General features: G+C 40.6%; 1 protein-coding gene across 1 annotated transcript; it reads right to left on the minus strand.

The window, feature by feature from the left end:
* Positions 1-6,365: 6,365 nt before the first annotated feature.
* synpo2la (synaptopodin 2-like a) lies at positions 6,366-17,278 on the minus strand. The gene is made up of 4 exons (XM_041790361.1): positions 16,894-17,278; positions 13,295-13,446; positions 12,421-13,139; positions 6,366-11,041 (listed from the first exon to the last, which is right to left on the minus strand). The coding sequence occupies exons 1-4, from the start codon at positions 16,993-16,995 to the stop codon at positions 8,436-8,438; spliced, it is 3,579 nt and encodes a 1,192-aa protein (XP_041646295.1). The 5' UTR covers positions 16,996-17,278; the 3' UTR covers positions 6,366-8,435.
* Between the last annotated feature and the right edge of the window lie 217 nt (positions 17,279-17,495).

Below are 17,495 nucleotides of genomic sequence, written 5' to 3' on the forward strand. Positions count from 1 at the left end.
AATATATATTAAAAAATATGTTCAGTTGAAAATATACTCAGAAAAATATGCATATCCCTGCCCTAAATTCTGCCATAGATTGTTGAGTCTTCATGCACAAGAAGCTCATGAATTGTTCAGCATAAAACTGCATGCATGAACATGGTTGAATTCACCTGAAAATCTTCCGATACAAACAAAAAATATTCAGGAAATTTTGTGCTCTCAATTGCGTGATGGTTGCACGACTTGGGCAGCCATTCTGCAATAAGGAAGCCTTTTACTCTTTTCTGCCAACCAGTATACCGGTATTCCTTTCTACTTTTTTGTTGATACTGTTTAGATGTCAAATTAGATTAAGGCAAAAACAGTCATTTTAACTGTGACAGCAGCTAGTTTCACAATTTTACAAATCATACATTAATCAAAAGTGACATAGTTGCTCTATGCTAACACATTTATAGTTCATAATCACTGCTTTCCTTTTTAATCTTTTTAATCACTCTTTCCTACATAGCCCTTGAAATGAAGAATTTTCAGGACCACACTTGAAACCGGGGGTATGATGAATTTCCCCTCCATGCACTGTGTTCAATTGCGAAATGGCACAACAGACTATGATGGAGGTGCATAAAAAATATATATATTATGATTATAGAAAACACAACAATTTTTTTTTTCTCATATATTTAATCTTTAGCCACCGAGGATTGAAGTTTATTGTAGGTTTGGCATCTACACATGTAAACAAGTGTCATTAATTATATAAATAAGCGGAGAAAATTATACGTATGAACAAGATGCTTGAAGCTTTATAGTCACCTCCGATGACGCAGCTGTTTATTGGCAATGTGTGATGATGAACTGCAATCAAGTGGCGTCTCGTTTCTTAAAAGGAACTCTGCATGATCAGACAAATTCATCTTGTTGGATAGATTTTTGTATCTCTAGTATGTACAGGTAACTAAAAAAACTCACCGGATATCTGCATTTTGAGTAAATTTAAGCTTATAAACTCACCAGGCGGCCGCCATGTTTTGGTCTGATAGTGACGTCACAATTCCACAGCACTCCCTGTGAGCGCTCCTTTCCGTTCCTATGCAGTAACGGTTTATCTGTTTGCAGCTGTTGCTGCAATAACAGTTTTCATACCAGACATGAGTTTGCTGCATGTTGGTCTCCCTGCTGTCAAAGCTCTGTCATTCCTCCCAAGTTTTACCTCAATAAAACTCTTTAAAAGTAACTGATTCAGTGTATAGAGGAAGCGTGCTGGGAGCTTTTCAGAATAAAAGTATTATGTAAATACAAAGGGAGTTTCTCCAAAGAAATGCTAAAGGGGACTTTTACTTTAAAAAGCGCAAACCGAAAGTGCTTTCCTACCGTGTTTACCTTTACCTGAACCATGTGGAAACTGAAAGCTTCATAAAGAGTTGATGTTTGGGGAACAACTTTATTAAACAGATGCATGTTAGCTCATGGCCTTCATCTGGTTCATCAAGAAACTGATTTTAAACATATTTTGCAGATATAGATGTAAATATTTGCTACAAGTAGGTAAATATGGCTCTGTATTTATCATTTTCCTGTCTAGATGGACAGATAATGGCTCATGGTGCAAATAGAAGAGACCTCAAATTTTATAATTCTCTGTGCGTAAGATGTGCTACGTTTCTGAGATGCAGCCCTCATGGGCTGCCAGTCTGAAACAGCGGTTATTGCATAAAAATGGCAAGGAGCGCTGCGGAACTGTGACGTCACAGCACCAGCGAAGACCAAAACATGGTGGCATCCTGGTGCGTTTTTTAACTCAAATTACTCAAAATGCAGATATCTAGTGAGTTTTTCAGTTCAATATACATACAAGAGATACAAAAATCTATCCAACAAGATGAACTTGTCTGATCATGCAGGGTTCCTTTTAAGGGAGGGTTTTCACCCCTTCTCTTACCACTCTGTTTCAAGGGGAAGGGGTAGACAAAGGGGATGGGCTAAGGGGAAGGGTTAAGGGGTAGAAATGGGATTCACCCTTAGTCTTTTGATCACGTCTTTTAGTTTTAGTCACATTTTGGTCATTTCTATCCTTTTTAGATTTAGTCTAGTTTTAGTCGACAAAAATTCAAAAACATTTTAGTCTTTACTTTTAGTCCAGACATTTATTTTCTTGCCTAAATCTGGTACCAAGTCATGGTACTGTGTTCTGTGCACTCTGCCAAACCTGTGGTCCCTGCTTTTTACAGCTGAGAGGCAGAAGGGATAGAGATGCATTGTCTTTTGACAGATTTACCCACAGTGGGGAAATATCATGGATTTTAAATGTCTGACAAAAACTACATTACATTTCAGTCTAGTTTTAGTCATCTTGTTGAAAACTAAACTTACTATTTGTCAGTTTTATGCATCAAAGATCTATTTTTGGTTATCTTAGTCTAATTTTTGTCATGGGGAAAGGCTGTAGACGAACAGTTAGTCATAGTTTTGGTCGACAAAATTAACACTGAGGGAGGCACTAAAATAGATGTGAAATGTGGGGATAGGAAAAATCAGATAATCTCAAAAAGGGTATGCTTATAGACTTAGCAGTAATTCTGTGACAAGAAATGAACAGATGATTTTATACAGCAGTGTAAAGTACCATGGAGCAGCGGTGTGTTACATTTTAGTCACATTTTGAGCTAGCTTATATATAGCTTATATTTTTATTTTTGATCTTTCTGAAGAAGTTAAAGTAAGGGCTTATTCCTAATTGCAGTTCTATCTTAGCAAAATGTCATTTTGCCTATTAATAGGCCTCTGTTTGGATATTAACAGCCCTATATATAGACACCCTTTGAGGGTTGAAGCTGGCAACAATGTGCCCCTCTCATTGCAGTCAGAGTTGTTAAAGGATCGATGGCACCATCTAGTGCCCACTTTCAATTTTGCAAATATAAAAGGTCTTGTTCAGTTTTTTTAGTGTATCTCAGATAGGTTGAATATTTCCGTCTTAATTTATAAACGGCAACCAGAGGTTGTGTTGTAATTCATTTGACTTGACTGACCATAAGTGAAACTTACTATGAAGCTATTCTTTAATAATACAGAATAATCAGAAATGGTGCAATGATCATTTGTTTTTGATTTCTTGTATACTTGAAGCTCTAAGAAACTGTTAATTTGACTGAGACTTTATTCTGTGGTAACACACACTTGGTGGAAGTTCTTTTTACTCCTGTAATTCAGCTACAAGTGATAAATAATCATTGTTTTGCTCATGGTCATTTAACTCTTTTAAGATCTGGTATTGTGATTTGCTAGTTTATGGGATAGTCTCTAAACATCCTTGACACCACATAGTTCTCTAACAGGAATGTATGAAATAGACAAATTCATGTGTGTTGACATCCTTATCAAGGTTTTCATATGTGGTCAGTGAAAGTGTGCTGGAATCAGAGGAGCCTGGTTTCAATAAGGTGGGTGACAAATATGACTATCTTTAAACTCTAGATGTGAGTGTACTCATAGTATTCAGTATTCTTTAAACTAATCTCTATTCATTCATCCATTCACCCCTATCTCTGGGTTTTCACTGCTTTTGTTTCTTTTATTAGCCCCTGAAGTTTGAGTAGCTTGTAATTTTGTAACTTATCTGGTCATTTCATTATCAACTGCAATAGCAATTTTGTAAATTTTTGAATGTTCTCCAAATATTAACTCCAATAAATTCAATATGTATGATTAATTAGGCTAAATAAAAAAAATAGTTGTCTTGAAGTAAAAGTACAGTTACTTTGATTTAAAATTTTAGAAAATGGAAAATAAGGGTTTTGTGAATCTACCCAAGTAAAAGAAAAAAGTAATTCATTCAAGGTTTACTTAATAAGTAGTTTCCTTTTTTTCTTTCTTTTCAGGACACCCTACCCTTCACATGTGCATGCCAGGTGTAGGGAGTGAATTTGAGTTGAGCCCGTCTCTTGCCATGTGCTGCTTAACACCATGTATGGGACAGAAAGCTTTAACCCCTTTTTTTCTGTCTTATTTATTTTGGCTGCCCACCGAGGTCACCCCTACAGATGGCTCCGTCTGTGTCTGACTGAGTAAATGATGCTACTTCCAGAGTTGTACCATACAGAGTTGGGTTTGCTTGTACTGAAAGCCGTCGGTAATGGCTGCCTCCACTGTGGTAAATAGAGCCATACATACAGAGTTACACTATGGGTGGGTTTAGTTGTACTGAAGCCCTCTAATTGCTGCCTTCACTTCTAGAAGTACCTCAGATGTAGCTTTAGCTTTGTGTTCTTTTTACTAGAACTGGACCCTATCTTTGTATAAAATGAGGAAAAACAACAATCCTAAAAGCCTTTCTTGTTGGGAAAGATGTTTTCACTCCTCTGCAGACCTGCTTTGGCATGAGTATGTGATAGGGGAAAAGGGTTACTTGTTGTGTGAATGTTTGTATACAATGCCTGCTAGTGGAGGGATTAGCTCAGAATTAGCCATAGCTGCACTATTGTCAAAACTGGACATTTCTTTATATAAAAAAGCGCAGAGAGCAACACTAAAAGCTCTCCGTGACTGACAATGACGTTGTCACTCTTCTGCCAACCTGCTTTTGCATGATGTGATAGTTAAGGGGGAAAGGGTTAGTTGTGAGTGATTTTGTACACGGCCTGCTAATGGAGTGCTTGGACTAAGTAGCAGCAACGGTTTTTTTCTGAACTGGACAACTTGTCTGTATGAAAACAAGCACACAGAGTAACCCCATTTCCATATACAGCGTGCGTGCCGTGGAACACCGGCGAATCGTACTGCGGAGCACTTCGCTCCCTATAGTCTATCAGAGCATTTCCATAGCCGGTGCTCTAGACACTGTGCTCTAGGCAGTGGCACGTGCCTGGAGCGGCACTTCACTCCACTTCGTTTCAATACGCTGCAGGTCTATTTCAGCACCGGCCACTGCCAAACCTTGTAAATTTACTGTCATTCAGAAAGCACCAACCATGGAAGTCACAAGCGTCGAACATCCAGTTCTTTCAAAATAAAACACTATGCACGGACTCACGATCATAAATCATCACTATATCAACATTACGTCTCATCCTGCAGCGAGGGCAAAGGGTCACCCAGAGGTCAGTGGGTCACAGAGCTACAATGGCGCCATTGACGAGGAAAAGTTCACTTTTGGGGACATTTAGCCAAAGAATTTTGCATAAAACCACAGATCCGTTAAGCAGACACTAACATTTTAACTTCCTAATACTCACTCAGCGGAGGAAGCAATAGTGTCATGGACTTATACCGGAAAGGGTGATAAATTAACCCCAAAAGGTAAAATAGTCCACTGTTGACATGCTATTCCTGCGTGAACACGCAGTTCCCCCGTGATCTCTACCTGCTGATCAGGACTTGCGCACCGCAGTGCAGCGCTCTAGACTTGCGAGATCACTCGCCTTTCGGTCAGAGCAAACCCGCGGCGCTTCGGTGCGCGGCGTGCATGCTGTATATGGAAATTCGGGCTAACACTGAATACTTTCTGAGACTAAAAGATGAATTCCCAATACTCCCAGTCTGTTTTGGTGTGGGTTTCCGATCATTACATTTGGCTTGTCTGGTATATCCAGGGCCTGCTGCCATGTTAGCTGTTAGCTTGGTTGTCACTGTAGAAATGCCAGTTTACTTGGAACAGGAATACATTTCTTGTTAAAACCAGAGCAGAGAGCCACACCAAAAGCTTGTCGTGGCAGAGAAGATGCTTTGTGTTTCTCCTGTAGTGATGTGTCCCCTCCCCGCACAAAAGAACACAGAATAAAGGAGGGATATTTTCTCCTCACCGTTCTGCCAAAAACATTAGTGCTGTGGTTAACTCGATATGTCTGTGTAGGGGCATGTATTTCTGTGTAACCAAGTCAGATGTGATAAAAGACAAGCAGGAGGGGACGGGGGATGATGTTGCTCAGGGCTCCATGTACCATTCAGTCTCCATACAGAGAGAGAGAGGGAGAGAGGACAATGGAGCTATATAAATTTAAATCACCATTTACAATAAATTCTATATAAATAAGGACCTAGTCTTGTTGTATTCAGTAACTGATGTTTTTTAAAATGTAGTGAAGTATTCACTTCCCTAAAAGTGCACTTAAGTAAAAGTAAAGTCACTGATTTAAAAACTACTCAAAAAGTACACAAAAAGCTATTCAGTTACAGTTACTTGATTCAGTGTAATTAGTTACATTTTACTGTGCTATATATTTGACATTTTATTAACCTCTGACAAAATATGGCTCAATTCATCCAGCAATACAAATCAAAATGAAAAACAAAATTAGACTTTATTCATTTATTAGGTGTGTGTGGGGGTGTTGTGTAATGAAAGAATTACACCCGTGCTAAAGAAATTTACCCATTGAGTGTATAGTTAAACATATAGATTTTTATTAAAACTAATATACAATTACAGCTAATGCAAAGCTCAATTAAAAATATAATTTTATGCATACATGCATGTACATTAAAAAAGAGAGGGATCACACAATTAGCAACAGGGAGCAGTCTAAAATCAAATGTGTTAGACAAATGGCGAGCTTTCAAATCCATTTTTATTCCTCTGAAATTGTCTTGTCTCCCAGTCAACTTTAATATCTACTCAGCAGTTATAACAGACATTATCAAGCTCATCAGTTAATCCAGCTACATTCAAAAACATGTATTTATTTACCTCTTCAAATGTCTATAAATACACTCTGGGTTTTGTATATTTAACACTATGAAACCAAAGAAAAGCTTAGAGAAAACCTAGATTTTAGAAATAGTAAAAAAAGGACCTCACAAAGTATCCTACCATCAAATATTTTACATTCTTTATTTATGACTAATTTTCATAAACATACCTATTCTTTCAAGGTACAAAGCCACTGAGTAAAGTTCCCCCACTTTTTATTAGCCACCATTTTTAAGGAAAGACATCAACGGAACCTCTATGCCTCTTTCAATCAGCTTCTTTAGCTTAACCAACAAGCCTTGAGTAACAAACTTTCCTGGTCATACTTGATTATCCTCTAGGCTGTGGGATTTCAATTCTATGTGCAATTCAGCCACTAATCCCTATTCCCTGCCATGCTACCATTGATCATAACCCCTTAAGTAAAATGGTGAGCTATGACCCCATTTGGTAAACTGGCCAAACTCCATCCCATCCATATTCCCCCTCCACAGCCACTCTTGTTTCCTGAACCCTTTTATGTAAATGCTTATGATTTTCAGTCAGTCAACTTCCCTTTGCACCACTTTAGATAAAAACACAATGAAATGAAATGAAATACACATTCCTTCATCTGTGTCATCTGTTTAATAAAAGTTAAGAATTTACATAAATAATTGCAAAAATCACACTCATTCTAAATAAGGCTCTGGTGTGCCTAGTGGAGGCTGTGATGTCCAGTGAGAAGTTTACATTCATTGACAGCCTGGGCACTTTCAACCAATGCAAAAAGAGACAGCATTTTTCTCTAAAGTCAGCAGAGTTGTTTTTTTTTTTTTTTTTACTCTGATTAAGTAAAACTTCTATTGCAAGAGCAATCCTCTTCATCAGAAGTTAAGAGGGTTAAACATTTTACAATTTCAGTGGGTCATGCATCATTAAAACTTTTGGATAAGAAGGTATGATCCTGATGAATTTCTTCTTGATAATGCTACAGACTGAATACTTTTTTTTGACACATCAGTGAATAAGACAGTTACAGATTAAATGACTGACTTGTTCCAACATGAAAACCTGCAGATCCCCCATCATACAAACTCAAACATCTTTAAAAAATTCAATCCTTTTGTCAGGATTGCAACTCTTCAGTTTCAACATCTATCAGACATTTCAAGTTTCAAAGTATAATCAGTACAGGCTCTGTTTAGATGGCATTTCTGCTTAAGTAGAAGAAAGAGATCTCCAGAAGCCTTACACAAACCTCCCCCAGGACAGGCATATGATGTACTACAAAGCATATCCTATGTGCTAGTATACAATATTGTAGTTATCACTCAGATATGTGTAAATAAATATGCTGTTGCAAAAGAAGTTTGAAAAGCAAGATCGAAGAGCAAGTAGCTTTTCATAGCCTATAGATTTATTCAAGTTCAAATATTTTCAATAAAGAACTGGATTCTGGATTTTAACTAATTCTGTATCCCGTTATATCTTTGTTACTATATTGCTTTGTGCTCATTGATCATTTTGATGCTTAATTAATAGTTTGGGTTGAATTTCTTTTTCTTTAGTATGCCATGAAAATGCGACAAAATTTGCTGTGCCATCTTTAAAATCTTTTCTTTGTTCAGCCAACTAGATGAACCACAAAGACAGTTTACTTTGTAAGAGAAGAAAACAAATATTTTGATATTTATAAACTACAATAAATACAATTTTGGGGTCTTTAATGGATTTAAACAATAAATTAAGAACCTAAATTATTAGTTAGGCAAATTGCATCTTATGGGGCCCCTGGCCTCCAAACATGGGGCTGGACTCCTACCTTGGTGGCAACAAAACGTGGTCTGGGAGCCTGCACTGGATCATGTCTAAGTGGGGGCAGAGAAGCAAGGATGCTAAGTTCAGGAGCACTTTGGAACTGCTTGGCTGTCTGAAGCCCACCTGTGTATGCTACTGGAGTATAAGGTTTGGGGACTGAAGGGGGCACAGGATTTGGAATAGGATTGGCAGAAAATTTTGGGAGGCTTGGCAGTGCTGCCGGTTTTGAAGGAGGCGATGCTGGAGTTGTGACACTGACTGGTGCTGTTGACAAGAAAGGGGCTGAGGTTGGAGTGGGATAAGAGAGTGGGGGGGATGTCATGCCAGAGTGAGTCAGACGTTCTCCAAGGGTAGTGGCTGAGCGGGGGGCAATGACTTTGGGAGTCAGAGTTGGAGCTGACATAGGTGTGGGTGTTGAGAATCGCTTGACCTCAAAGACACGAGCTGTTTTGACTGGGATCTGCTTAGGAGGGGTTAATGAGCTGCCCACCATTGTGAAGTCTCCCTGCTGCTGCCTCTGGGCCTGGTAAGAAGGCATAGCTGATAGGTTAGCAACACTGCCCCCATAGTTGAACATGGCAGAATTGAGCTGGTAGGGCTGTCTTCTCATGAAATCCAGAGCTTTGATGCCTTCTCTTTGGGACCCTCCTCTGCCCTTGCCATCTGGCTTTGTAGGATCTCTCTGAGGCCCTGTGGGGATGGTGGGGCCCAGGAGTGGGTTGTACCCAATGGGTGGAGGGGCACGGACATTAGGGGAGTATTTCCACTGAGAGGAAATGGAAGGATTGGAGGGGAAGTCGGGAGGATGGGCCAAATCCTGCTGGTAAGGGGTCTCAGGTGTGTTCTCCACTACATACATTCCCATGCGATTCTGCCTGCGTGCAAACAGCTGGGCCCCTTTACCACCAGCTTGAAGAAACTTTGGGGTCTCATGGATGACCTTAGGCTTGGGTGCAACTGGAGGAGGTGCCCTTTCCATGCTTGTCTCACCAGTCCCCTCCTCCTCTACATGATCATAGATATTTTCAGATGGGGGTTGGCCATATTTGTGTCTGGTGGACCTGTCATCAAGGTTCTGCACCATTGATAGAAGCTCAGGATTGGGGGACTTTTTTGTGACTTCTGGCACATGAAACATTGGTTTGGGTTTCCCGCTGCGTCGCCGAGCCTCAAGTAAGATTCCTGTTTTACCTGTTGAACCAGGAACAGGGGTTGGAGCTACAGCTTCTGGCTGAGACACTACTGACACTGGGGCAACAGGTGCTGCTGAAAATTGAGGGGGAGGAGGTGATACTTGAGGTGGAGGCACTGGGGAAACTTGGTCAGTTGAACCAGGAATATTAGGTACCAGAGGAACCGGGACTGGAGCCATTGGTGGTTGGGGAGCCAGTGGCATTGCAGGCATAGGCCTTGGGGGAACACTTGTGTATGGAGCATGTTGAACTGTTGCTATAGGTGGTGATGGCTGCATTTTCTCTACAGAGGTGGAGATGACCAGAGGAGGATAGGAAACACATGCTTCTGGTGTTGGAGCCGAGGCACCTGGAGGTACAGAGGTCAATGTGGAGAACACTGATGGAGGAACAGGGGGTATTTGTGGTGGTAATGATGTTGCACTAGGAGACAGTTCAGAGGCAGTAGAGAACGGTGGTGGCACAACAGCTGCTGAGGCTGGACGCTGGTTTGTCTTTGTTATGGGAGGCCGGAACGTAACAGGAGCAGTCGCAGCTCTAATGCTGATAAAGCCAGGAGTGAATGGACGTGCTGTTCTATTCAGAACATTACTTGCAGGTAGTTCTGGTAATGGTGTTTCAGGTGGTGGTTCAGGTCTGGTCAGAACAGTAACTGAGCCAATGGCAGGTTTGGGGGCCACAGGTGGAGGTGTCATTACCATGCTACCAGTATCAACTGCAGAAAGTTCCACATTAGACACTCCATGAGCTGCAACTTGGCCTGAAACTTGGGATTGGTCTTGCTGTATCGCTGTAGGACCTGATGTCAACAACTGTGGTGAGTGGACCATTGGCTGCATTGGTATTTGCATCTCTGGCTGTAACTGATACATTTGAACGTGCTCTTGGACTTGAGACTGTGGAGGAGCCTGAGGCTGTGCTGCCTCTACTTTCTTGGCATGTTCAGCAGCCCTCTTTCTCTGCTGCTCAAACAACTGAGCACCCTTGCCCGTAGTGTCACTCAACCCTGGACTTGGAGCATCCTCTGCTCCATCTCCACGGCCTTCAGTGCCTGCAGTTGCCCTCTTCTCCAGCATATCCAAGTAGTCGCTATCCCAAGTTGGGTCAGGAACTGATGAGAAGCCATCCTCATCAAATTCTGATTCACTGCCAGGGAATACTCCATCCTCCTCTTGTGAGTCATGACATCTATCCTCATCCACACTGCCATAACTTGTGAGGGTGTACTTCTTGGAGCGCTGCCGCCTCTTCTTGAACATCAAGACCCCCTTGGAGTGAGGGTTTGGAGCATCAGTCAGTAGCGATGCAATAGTGCGACACTTGCTTTTTGCTTCTTTTACTTGCTTGTCTTGTTGCGTATCCCCTCGGTTCAATTCTGCGGAGTTGAAAGCCATAGCTGTTAGTCACAGTTGCACAATAGCATAACAGTGCTATACTTAGAATGTCTGGATTTACTGATTTAACCTTTGAATTATAACATAAGCGACCAAACATGCCTAGACCATCATTCCTTTAACACCCATCTCTTAATTTGCCTCAGAAGCAATTCCCTGGAAATTCAAAGCAAGCCTTTAGCTTCTCACATTAGCTGGGGTGAAGGATAAATTTGCACATTGTTAGTCCTATGTACCCTGGCATCTTAAGTTAGATGTAGGTGGACATCTAACTTTACTAAAAATATTTGCAGGCTGGAAAGTTACATGCTGGAGGTGACTGGAAGGAAAACTATACAGGGAAGCAACACCATATCCTTTAACTTATCAAGGTATTACACAGATTATTTTTGGAACACTAGAAAGCTAAACCTGTACTCATAGTTGGCAGGGGGAGATTTTCACCAAGTACATTTTTATTAGTTCCCATAACAATCCCATTGACTTTAAAATAGCTCAGCCCTGTTATTTTCCTGGGATTCCTGGGATTTATTGTGGATGATGAACAGACTGACAAGCTGTAGGAAAGAATAGCCATTGTAGTGCTCTTTGTTGTTTCCCTATGGTTTTCTGTCATCTTTTACCTCTTTCCAAAAATAGGTCAAACAAAACATGGCATTCATGTTTCAGTCTTTAAATAGTAGAGTGAAATACATTGTAAACACTATAAAAATCAGTATTCCCCTTGGACACTCTGGAAAAACAAAGTAGCTTCTACTCCAAGACAGGCTGACTGTTTTTGTACCCTTTTATATCAGTAACATACCATGATATCATTTAGCTTAAAGAACTCACTTATCGCTATGTGCATTCCAAAAAAGATTGAATATAAGGATAGGAAGACCAAAAGTAATAGATTGAAGATAGGGGAAGAGGAGTAAAGGGGGAGAAGAGGAGAAGAAAAAGGATTATTCCTGCTTTGTTACTTGAAACCTTTAAGTTGGTGCTGTAGATGAATATTAGGTTAAATGACTGGGACAAACTGAGTTTCTTGATTTTTAGATTCAGATCAACATAATGACAGACTAATCAAATGTATTTTCTAGTTATGGAGACTTGCTGAAGTGAATTTATCTTTCTGTGTATAATGGCAGATACTAGCTCATCTTTTTTTCATATCTATTACAAATAAGATTAAACAAGAAATACAAAGAAAATTACTAATAACACAATAAAATAAGAAAAAATGTGGCTAGTAATAAGTTTAAAGATTTAAAGTAAAGACATATTTATCCATTTGCTGGAGTCTGAAAATGTTTTAGGACTCCATTGACCAGATCAGATTGAGTCCTGTGTCATTGTTTCCCAAAGATCTACTTACTGGCCTGCTTGGCTTTTTCCATGTAGGTTGTAGTAAGCTCATCATCAATAGGTTTACTCAAAGGACCAACCATGGGAACCAGCTGGCTGCGGGAACTTAGCATCAGGGCCTCCTTTGCCCTCTCTGGGGATACCAGTGGCACATTAGCTGGTTCTAGAAAGCCACTGTCCTCCTCTTGACCTCCGTCTCTTGGCCCTTGATCATCTGCTGAGGAGATGATGGAGGATGTCTCAGTGGATGTCTGAGAGGACCACATTCCTGGACCAGGAGGTTGGTAAATTACTTCCCTCCTTGCCACCCCTGGTAGCCCCCCTCCTCCATCTCCATCTCCTCCACGTCCAGCCAACAAACTAGGGTAAACATGTGCATCAGGAGCACTGTCATAGCCACTCATCTCTGACGTCTCCCCGCCCTCAGGGGATGCTCGTCCAGATGGTTTCATCGGGTTGGAGTTGCTGGGACTTCTACGTTTCTGCCGGCGTTGCCGCTCATAGCCGGCCACATCAGCATCACTGTCGGTCTCACCGTAATAAGCTTCACTACCAGGAGGAGATGTCAATCCACTGGTTAAAGAGGAGCGGCTGCGGTGGACCTCACGGACAGGTGCATGGATGTGGTGGGTGGGTGACATGGCACGCAGAGCAGCCCGATACTCTTTGTCTATACGAGGAGATGGGGCACGGGTCACGAGTACCACAGACTGAAAACCAACCGGTACCCTGCAAACAGTTTCATGGTTTGGTGGTCAGAAGAAATGTAATGTAATGTAACGAGGCATCAAGTATATTCACATTGTAATAAGTGCATGTTTTTGGTCCAATAGTTCAACAGTGGATATATAAAATAGAATTAGATTGTTTTGCTTGACTCTGACCTTTTGACCCTGATGTGTAATAATCCAGGGGAGCTGTCGATGAGGTCCATGGCTTGGGCATGGGATAGCGTCCCACATGGTTGGTCATTAATAGACACCAGCTCATCAGCTTCTCGTAGCCCAGCCCGACATGCCTTGCTGCGCTTCCGTACCTGCACAAGCAAAGTAGATACAAACCTCTATGATACGTCATATAAAAAATATTTTATGTATGAATCTCTTCATAAATGAATATTTTTAGTGTTCTAGGACCAGTCCAATACAACATTTCAGTACTTAAAGTGTAATCAAACTCATTCATACATCTAACCCATCTCAAGTCAAGCCTCAAGACCTTGAGAAAGTCCAAGCCCTGTGCAAGTTTTTCACAGTTGAACAATAAACTATAAACTATCAATAAACTTGGAGAGCACATGTTCACTTCTTTGTACGATATTGCTTTTCCTTTGGCCAAATCTCTTCAAAGCAAAGATTTAGTCATTGATCACTTAAGTTAAGCAGCTATACAGAGCCTGCTTCCTTATGTTTGTCTACTGTTTTAGGATATCATATTTATTATAACACATAAACAACGGCCCTGTATCAGGTCTCAGGTTCATTTTTTTCCCTTTCCCTGCTATTTAATTTGATTGCTGTATTGGATAGGAACAGAGAAGAAAACTTCTATGCTATTGTCTTGACTTTGTTTGTGATAGTGACTGACAGCAAGAAGATTTTATCCTGACAGCTTGATGCAGACATAGGCCACATATTGCAGCTCGAGTGGGCCACTCATGCACACTTTAACTGCAAAATGCCAGCCAACATCCATCTTCATTGGTGCTCTGCTATTTGTGCACAAGGTCTGTCAGGACCACGGGGTTTTGCCCACTCTGAATTGCCTCAGGTCGATGCAAGCATGTTGACATGCTCCATAATGAATTCGTTTTAGACTGTACCACGAGGATAACTCCAGCTTTAACCACACTCTCTGATGGCACCTCTATTATTGCATGAAGGTTTTGTGTTCGATTTCAGAGATAAGAAACACTGCTTTGGTTGACCCAATTAGTTTTCCTTTCAGCTATTCTTGTTTGACTGTAATGAAATCCCACATCCCCATTTAGCTAAGCCTTTCTAAGTGGCTTGTGCCTGCTTGCGATCCAGGATGTCAGTTATTCATTCAGTCAGTCACCTTGTGGTTTCAAGTCGTAACAGTTAGAATGTCCTTACTTGCTTTCACATACACACCACACGGACAGATTCAAAAATACACATAAAGTCATATAAATAAACACATACATGTGAATGCAGGCCCACAGACACAACCGCAGCACTGACACACAGGCTCTTTCAGTGCAGCACCAAACTACACCTGTTATGGACGTAGTATGAGACCTGACAAGATTACACCTTCGCACTCTCAGGGGTGAAGGAGCATGCTGTTTTGGTGGTTTGACAGAAACAGCTGTCGTCTGCCACCATAAAGGTGGTTTGGTGTCCTGTGGCGCTGTGTACACACTACCGCATTTTGCACGAGTCAACTACATGTAGTATTAACATTTTAAAGAGCAGTCATTCTTTACATGCAAAGGTAATCTGTTAGTTTTGTTTTTTAAAGAATTAAATTATTAGCTTGGAGGTACAATACAGAGGTGTGTATATACACATTTAATCTCTAACAAACTAAAGCTCTATTCTCACTCAATGATGATTCTTCTTTGCCAAACAAGGTATAATGTACACAGTTCTTTCTCTTAAACAGACTTCTTCAATATTGAACAATAGTAGAGACAATGATAATCCATGTTTTAAGGAAAAACAAACAAAATTTTCAAAGATAGAACAAAGTATGGCTTAGGGTCATTAAATGTGAAGGATGTAAAAAAGTTACTTAATTTAAATAGAGAGAGACTTTTTTTTTAATCAGGACTGAAGAAATTGACAAAAATAAGTTATTTTTTCCTTTCTCTTCATTTTTTCCAGTCTTGGTGGGGGCCCTTAGAGAAATCATAAAGGGCACAACAAAGGATTAGTGATCAGAATTTCATGTGGACGGCATATAAAAAAGAAAAATGTTGTCTCTACTTCTCTAAGCAGCAAGCTACTTAGTTGCTCCTGTACAAAAATAGTTCGTGAGGAACTTTTTTGAGAACTGAGCTGAAACAAACACCTTGGCTGAGCCAGTGACCTGCTGCTTCTCAACCAAATATAGCAACTTAGAAAAGTAAATCTGCTAAGTCAACAGTTTTGAAAATTGGGTGTGAATGCATGTGTAAGAAAAATGATGAACATTTGCATTAACATATGTGTGCGGTTTGTGAAAAACCACTATCTAAATCACTCTTACAAAGATTATAAAGACAGAGTAGGCCCAAATTCCTTAGACAGCATTGGAAGGGCCAGGAGCAGCAGCAGCTATGGATTGAACATGTTCCTATAAGCTTTTCCAATGATTGATTTGTATTACATGGAACTGACTAGAAACATAAAACAAAAAAGATCAGTATGATGCCAGGAACTTTTTAGTTAATTTGAACATAACTTTTTGTAAGTGTTTTAAAAGGGTTTTTTATTTATTCTCAAGTATTTTTTTTCTGTTTGAAAGCTTAAGAGGTTCTTATAAATATTTCTTTTAAACTAGAACAGCTTGATTAAAAAATGATAATACCGAGATTGAAATCTGGACTCTGACTTGACAGGTTCTGTATGAGATTTGAGAGGTGAAATATTTTATTAGTATTTTTTTTCCACAGCAGCTTATGCTATACAAAATAATGGTACTGAATTGCTCTGTAACCCTTTAAAGCAAAATAACTGTAACTTTTTACTTTACATACACCAATGTTGCTTGTTTAAAACATGGTGAACCCAAGAAGGGAACTAAAGCCATCATGACCCATCCATGTGGCCCAGATAAATCTCAGGTAACATTCCAGCTTAAAGATGACCTGGCATGGCTAGGGTATTTGGACTTTCTCTCTGAAATCATGACGTAAAGGAAACACGCTAGTTAAAATGCATAAATCAGATGATGCTCATGAGTGAGTGGTTTCATTACAAAGTCACAGTCAATAAACAATAATCTAATTATTGCAAAATGCTCTCTGCAATGGGCACGCTTTACTGCATAATGCGAAAGACGAAAAAGATTTTAAGAAAGTTGCACACAATCAAGGATATTTGTTGAGAACAAACCAGGAAACCAATTAAGAGCCATTCACATCTTCAGGTATCTTTGTTACTCAACAAGGACTTTTAGCTTCATGCAGTTTAGTAGGACAGGCAGAAGTCAGTGGAAGATATGCGACAAGGTTGCCCTACATTCTCAGCTGAACTTGAAGTTTGAATTTCACCCAATCAATCATCAGAGCACATTGCATGAAGACCATTCTTAAACAAGAAGATGACTCACATTCAGGCCCCAAACCAACTTGCATGACAGCCAATATTCCGTTTCAACTTTATTCACAGCTCCTTAAATCTCTACTTAATATATCTCAGCTAAAGTGTCCCTTCTCCTATAGCAAGGCTATTAAAACTAATACATTTTTCTACTTTCCACTCAGCAACACATGAAATGAATATTTCTGTGAAACCTTTCCTGTGGCCTGCCTTACCTTAGCCACCTGGAGTGGTTTCTGATGTTCCACACCTCCCTGGAGTCGAAAGCCCCATGGTGCTCCACCGGACAATGTAATTATCACTTCCTCTGCAACCATTCTTCTGCTCTTTCTTTTTTAAGATTTTCTTCTTTTTCTTGGTTACTTTCCACCCCTCATTAGGTTTGATATTTCTTCCAGGGGGCCCTCAGTGCATCGGCCCCATGGTTAGCAGACAGGGCCCCCTTACCGAGCTCTCACCTGCTATTTGCCTGCCACTCTGTCCAGGCACTGACTTCTCTCTGAGTCCACTTCTAAGGCCGGCACTCACACCTGAACACACACACATGCACATGCACCCACGCTTCTGTAGGCCCACCCACACCATGAGTGGGCTAACCATCAAGGGGGAGAGTGAGCGAGAAGGGGAGAGAATTATAACTGGAGGGGGGGTCTGTGTCTGCTTACACTGAGGAATGCCTGCCCCAAATGAGTGAGGGGTGGGTCCAACACAACACTTGTCCTGTCACTCAGACCTATGTCACTGGGTTGCTGATAGCCCCTCCAAAAATAGGACACCACGACCACCACCTCTACTGCTTTGCCGGCAGACGAAGGGA

This window comes from Cheilinus undulatus, linkage group 6, assembly GCF_018320785.1.
Source record: "Cheilinus undulatus linkage group 6, ASM1832078v1, whole genome shotgun sequence".
Lineage (NCBI taxonomy): Eukaryota > Metazoa > Chordata > Actinopteri > Labriformes > Labridae > Cheilinus > Cheilinus undulatus.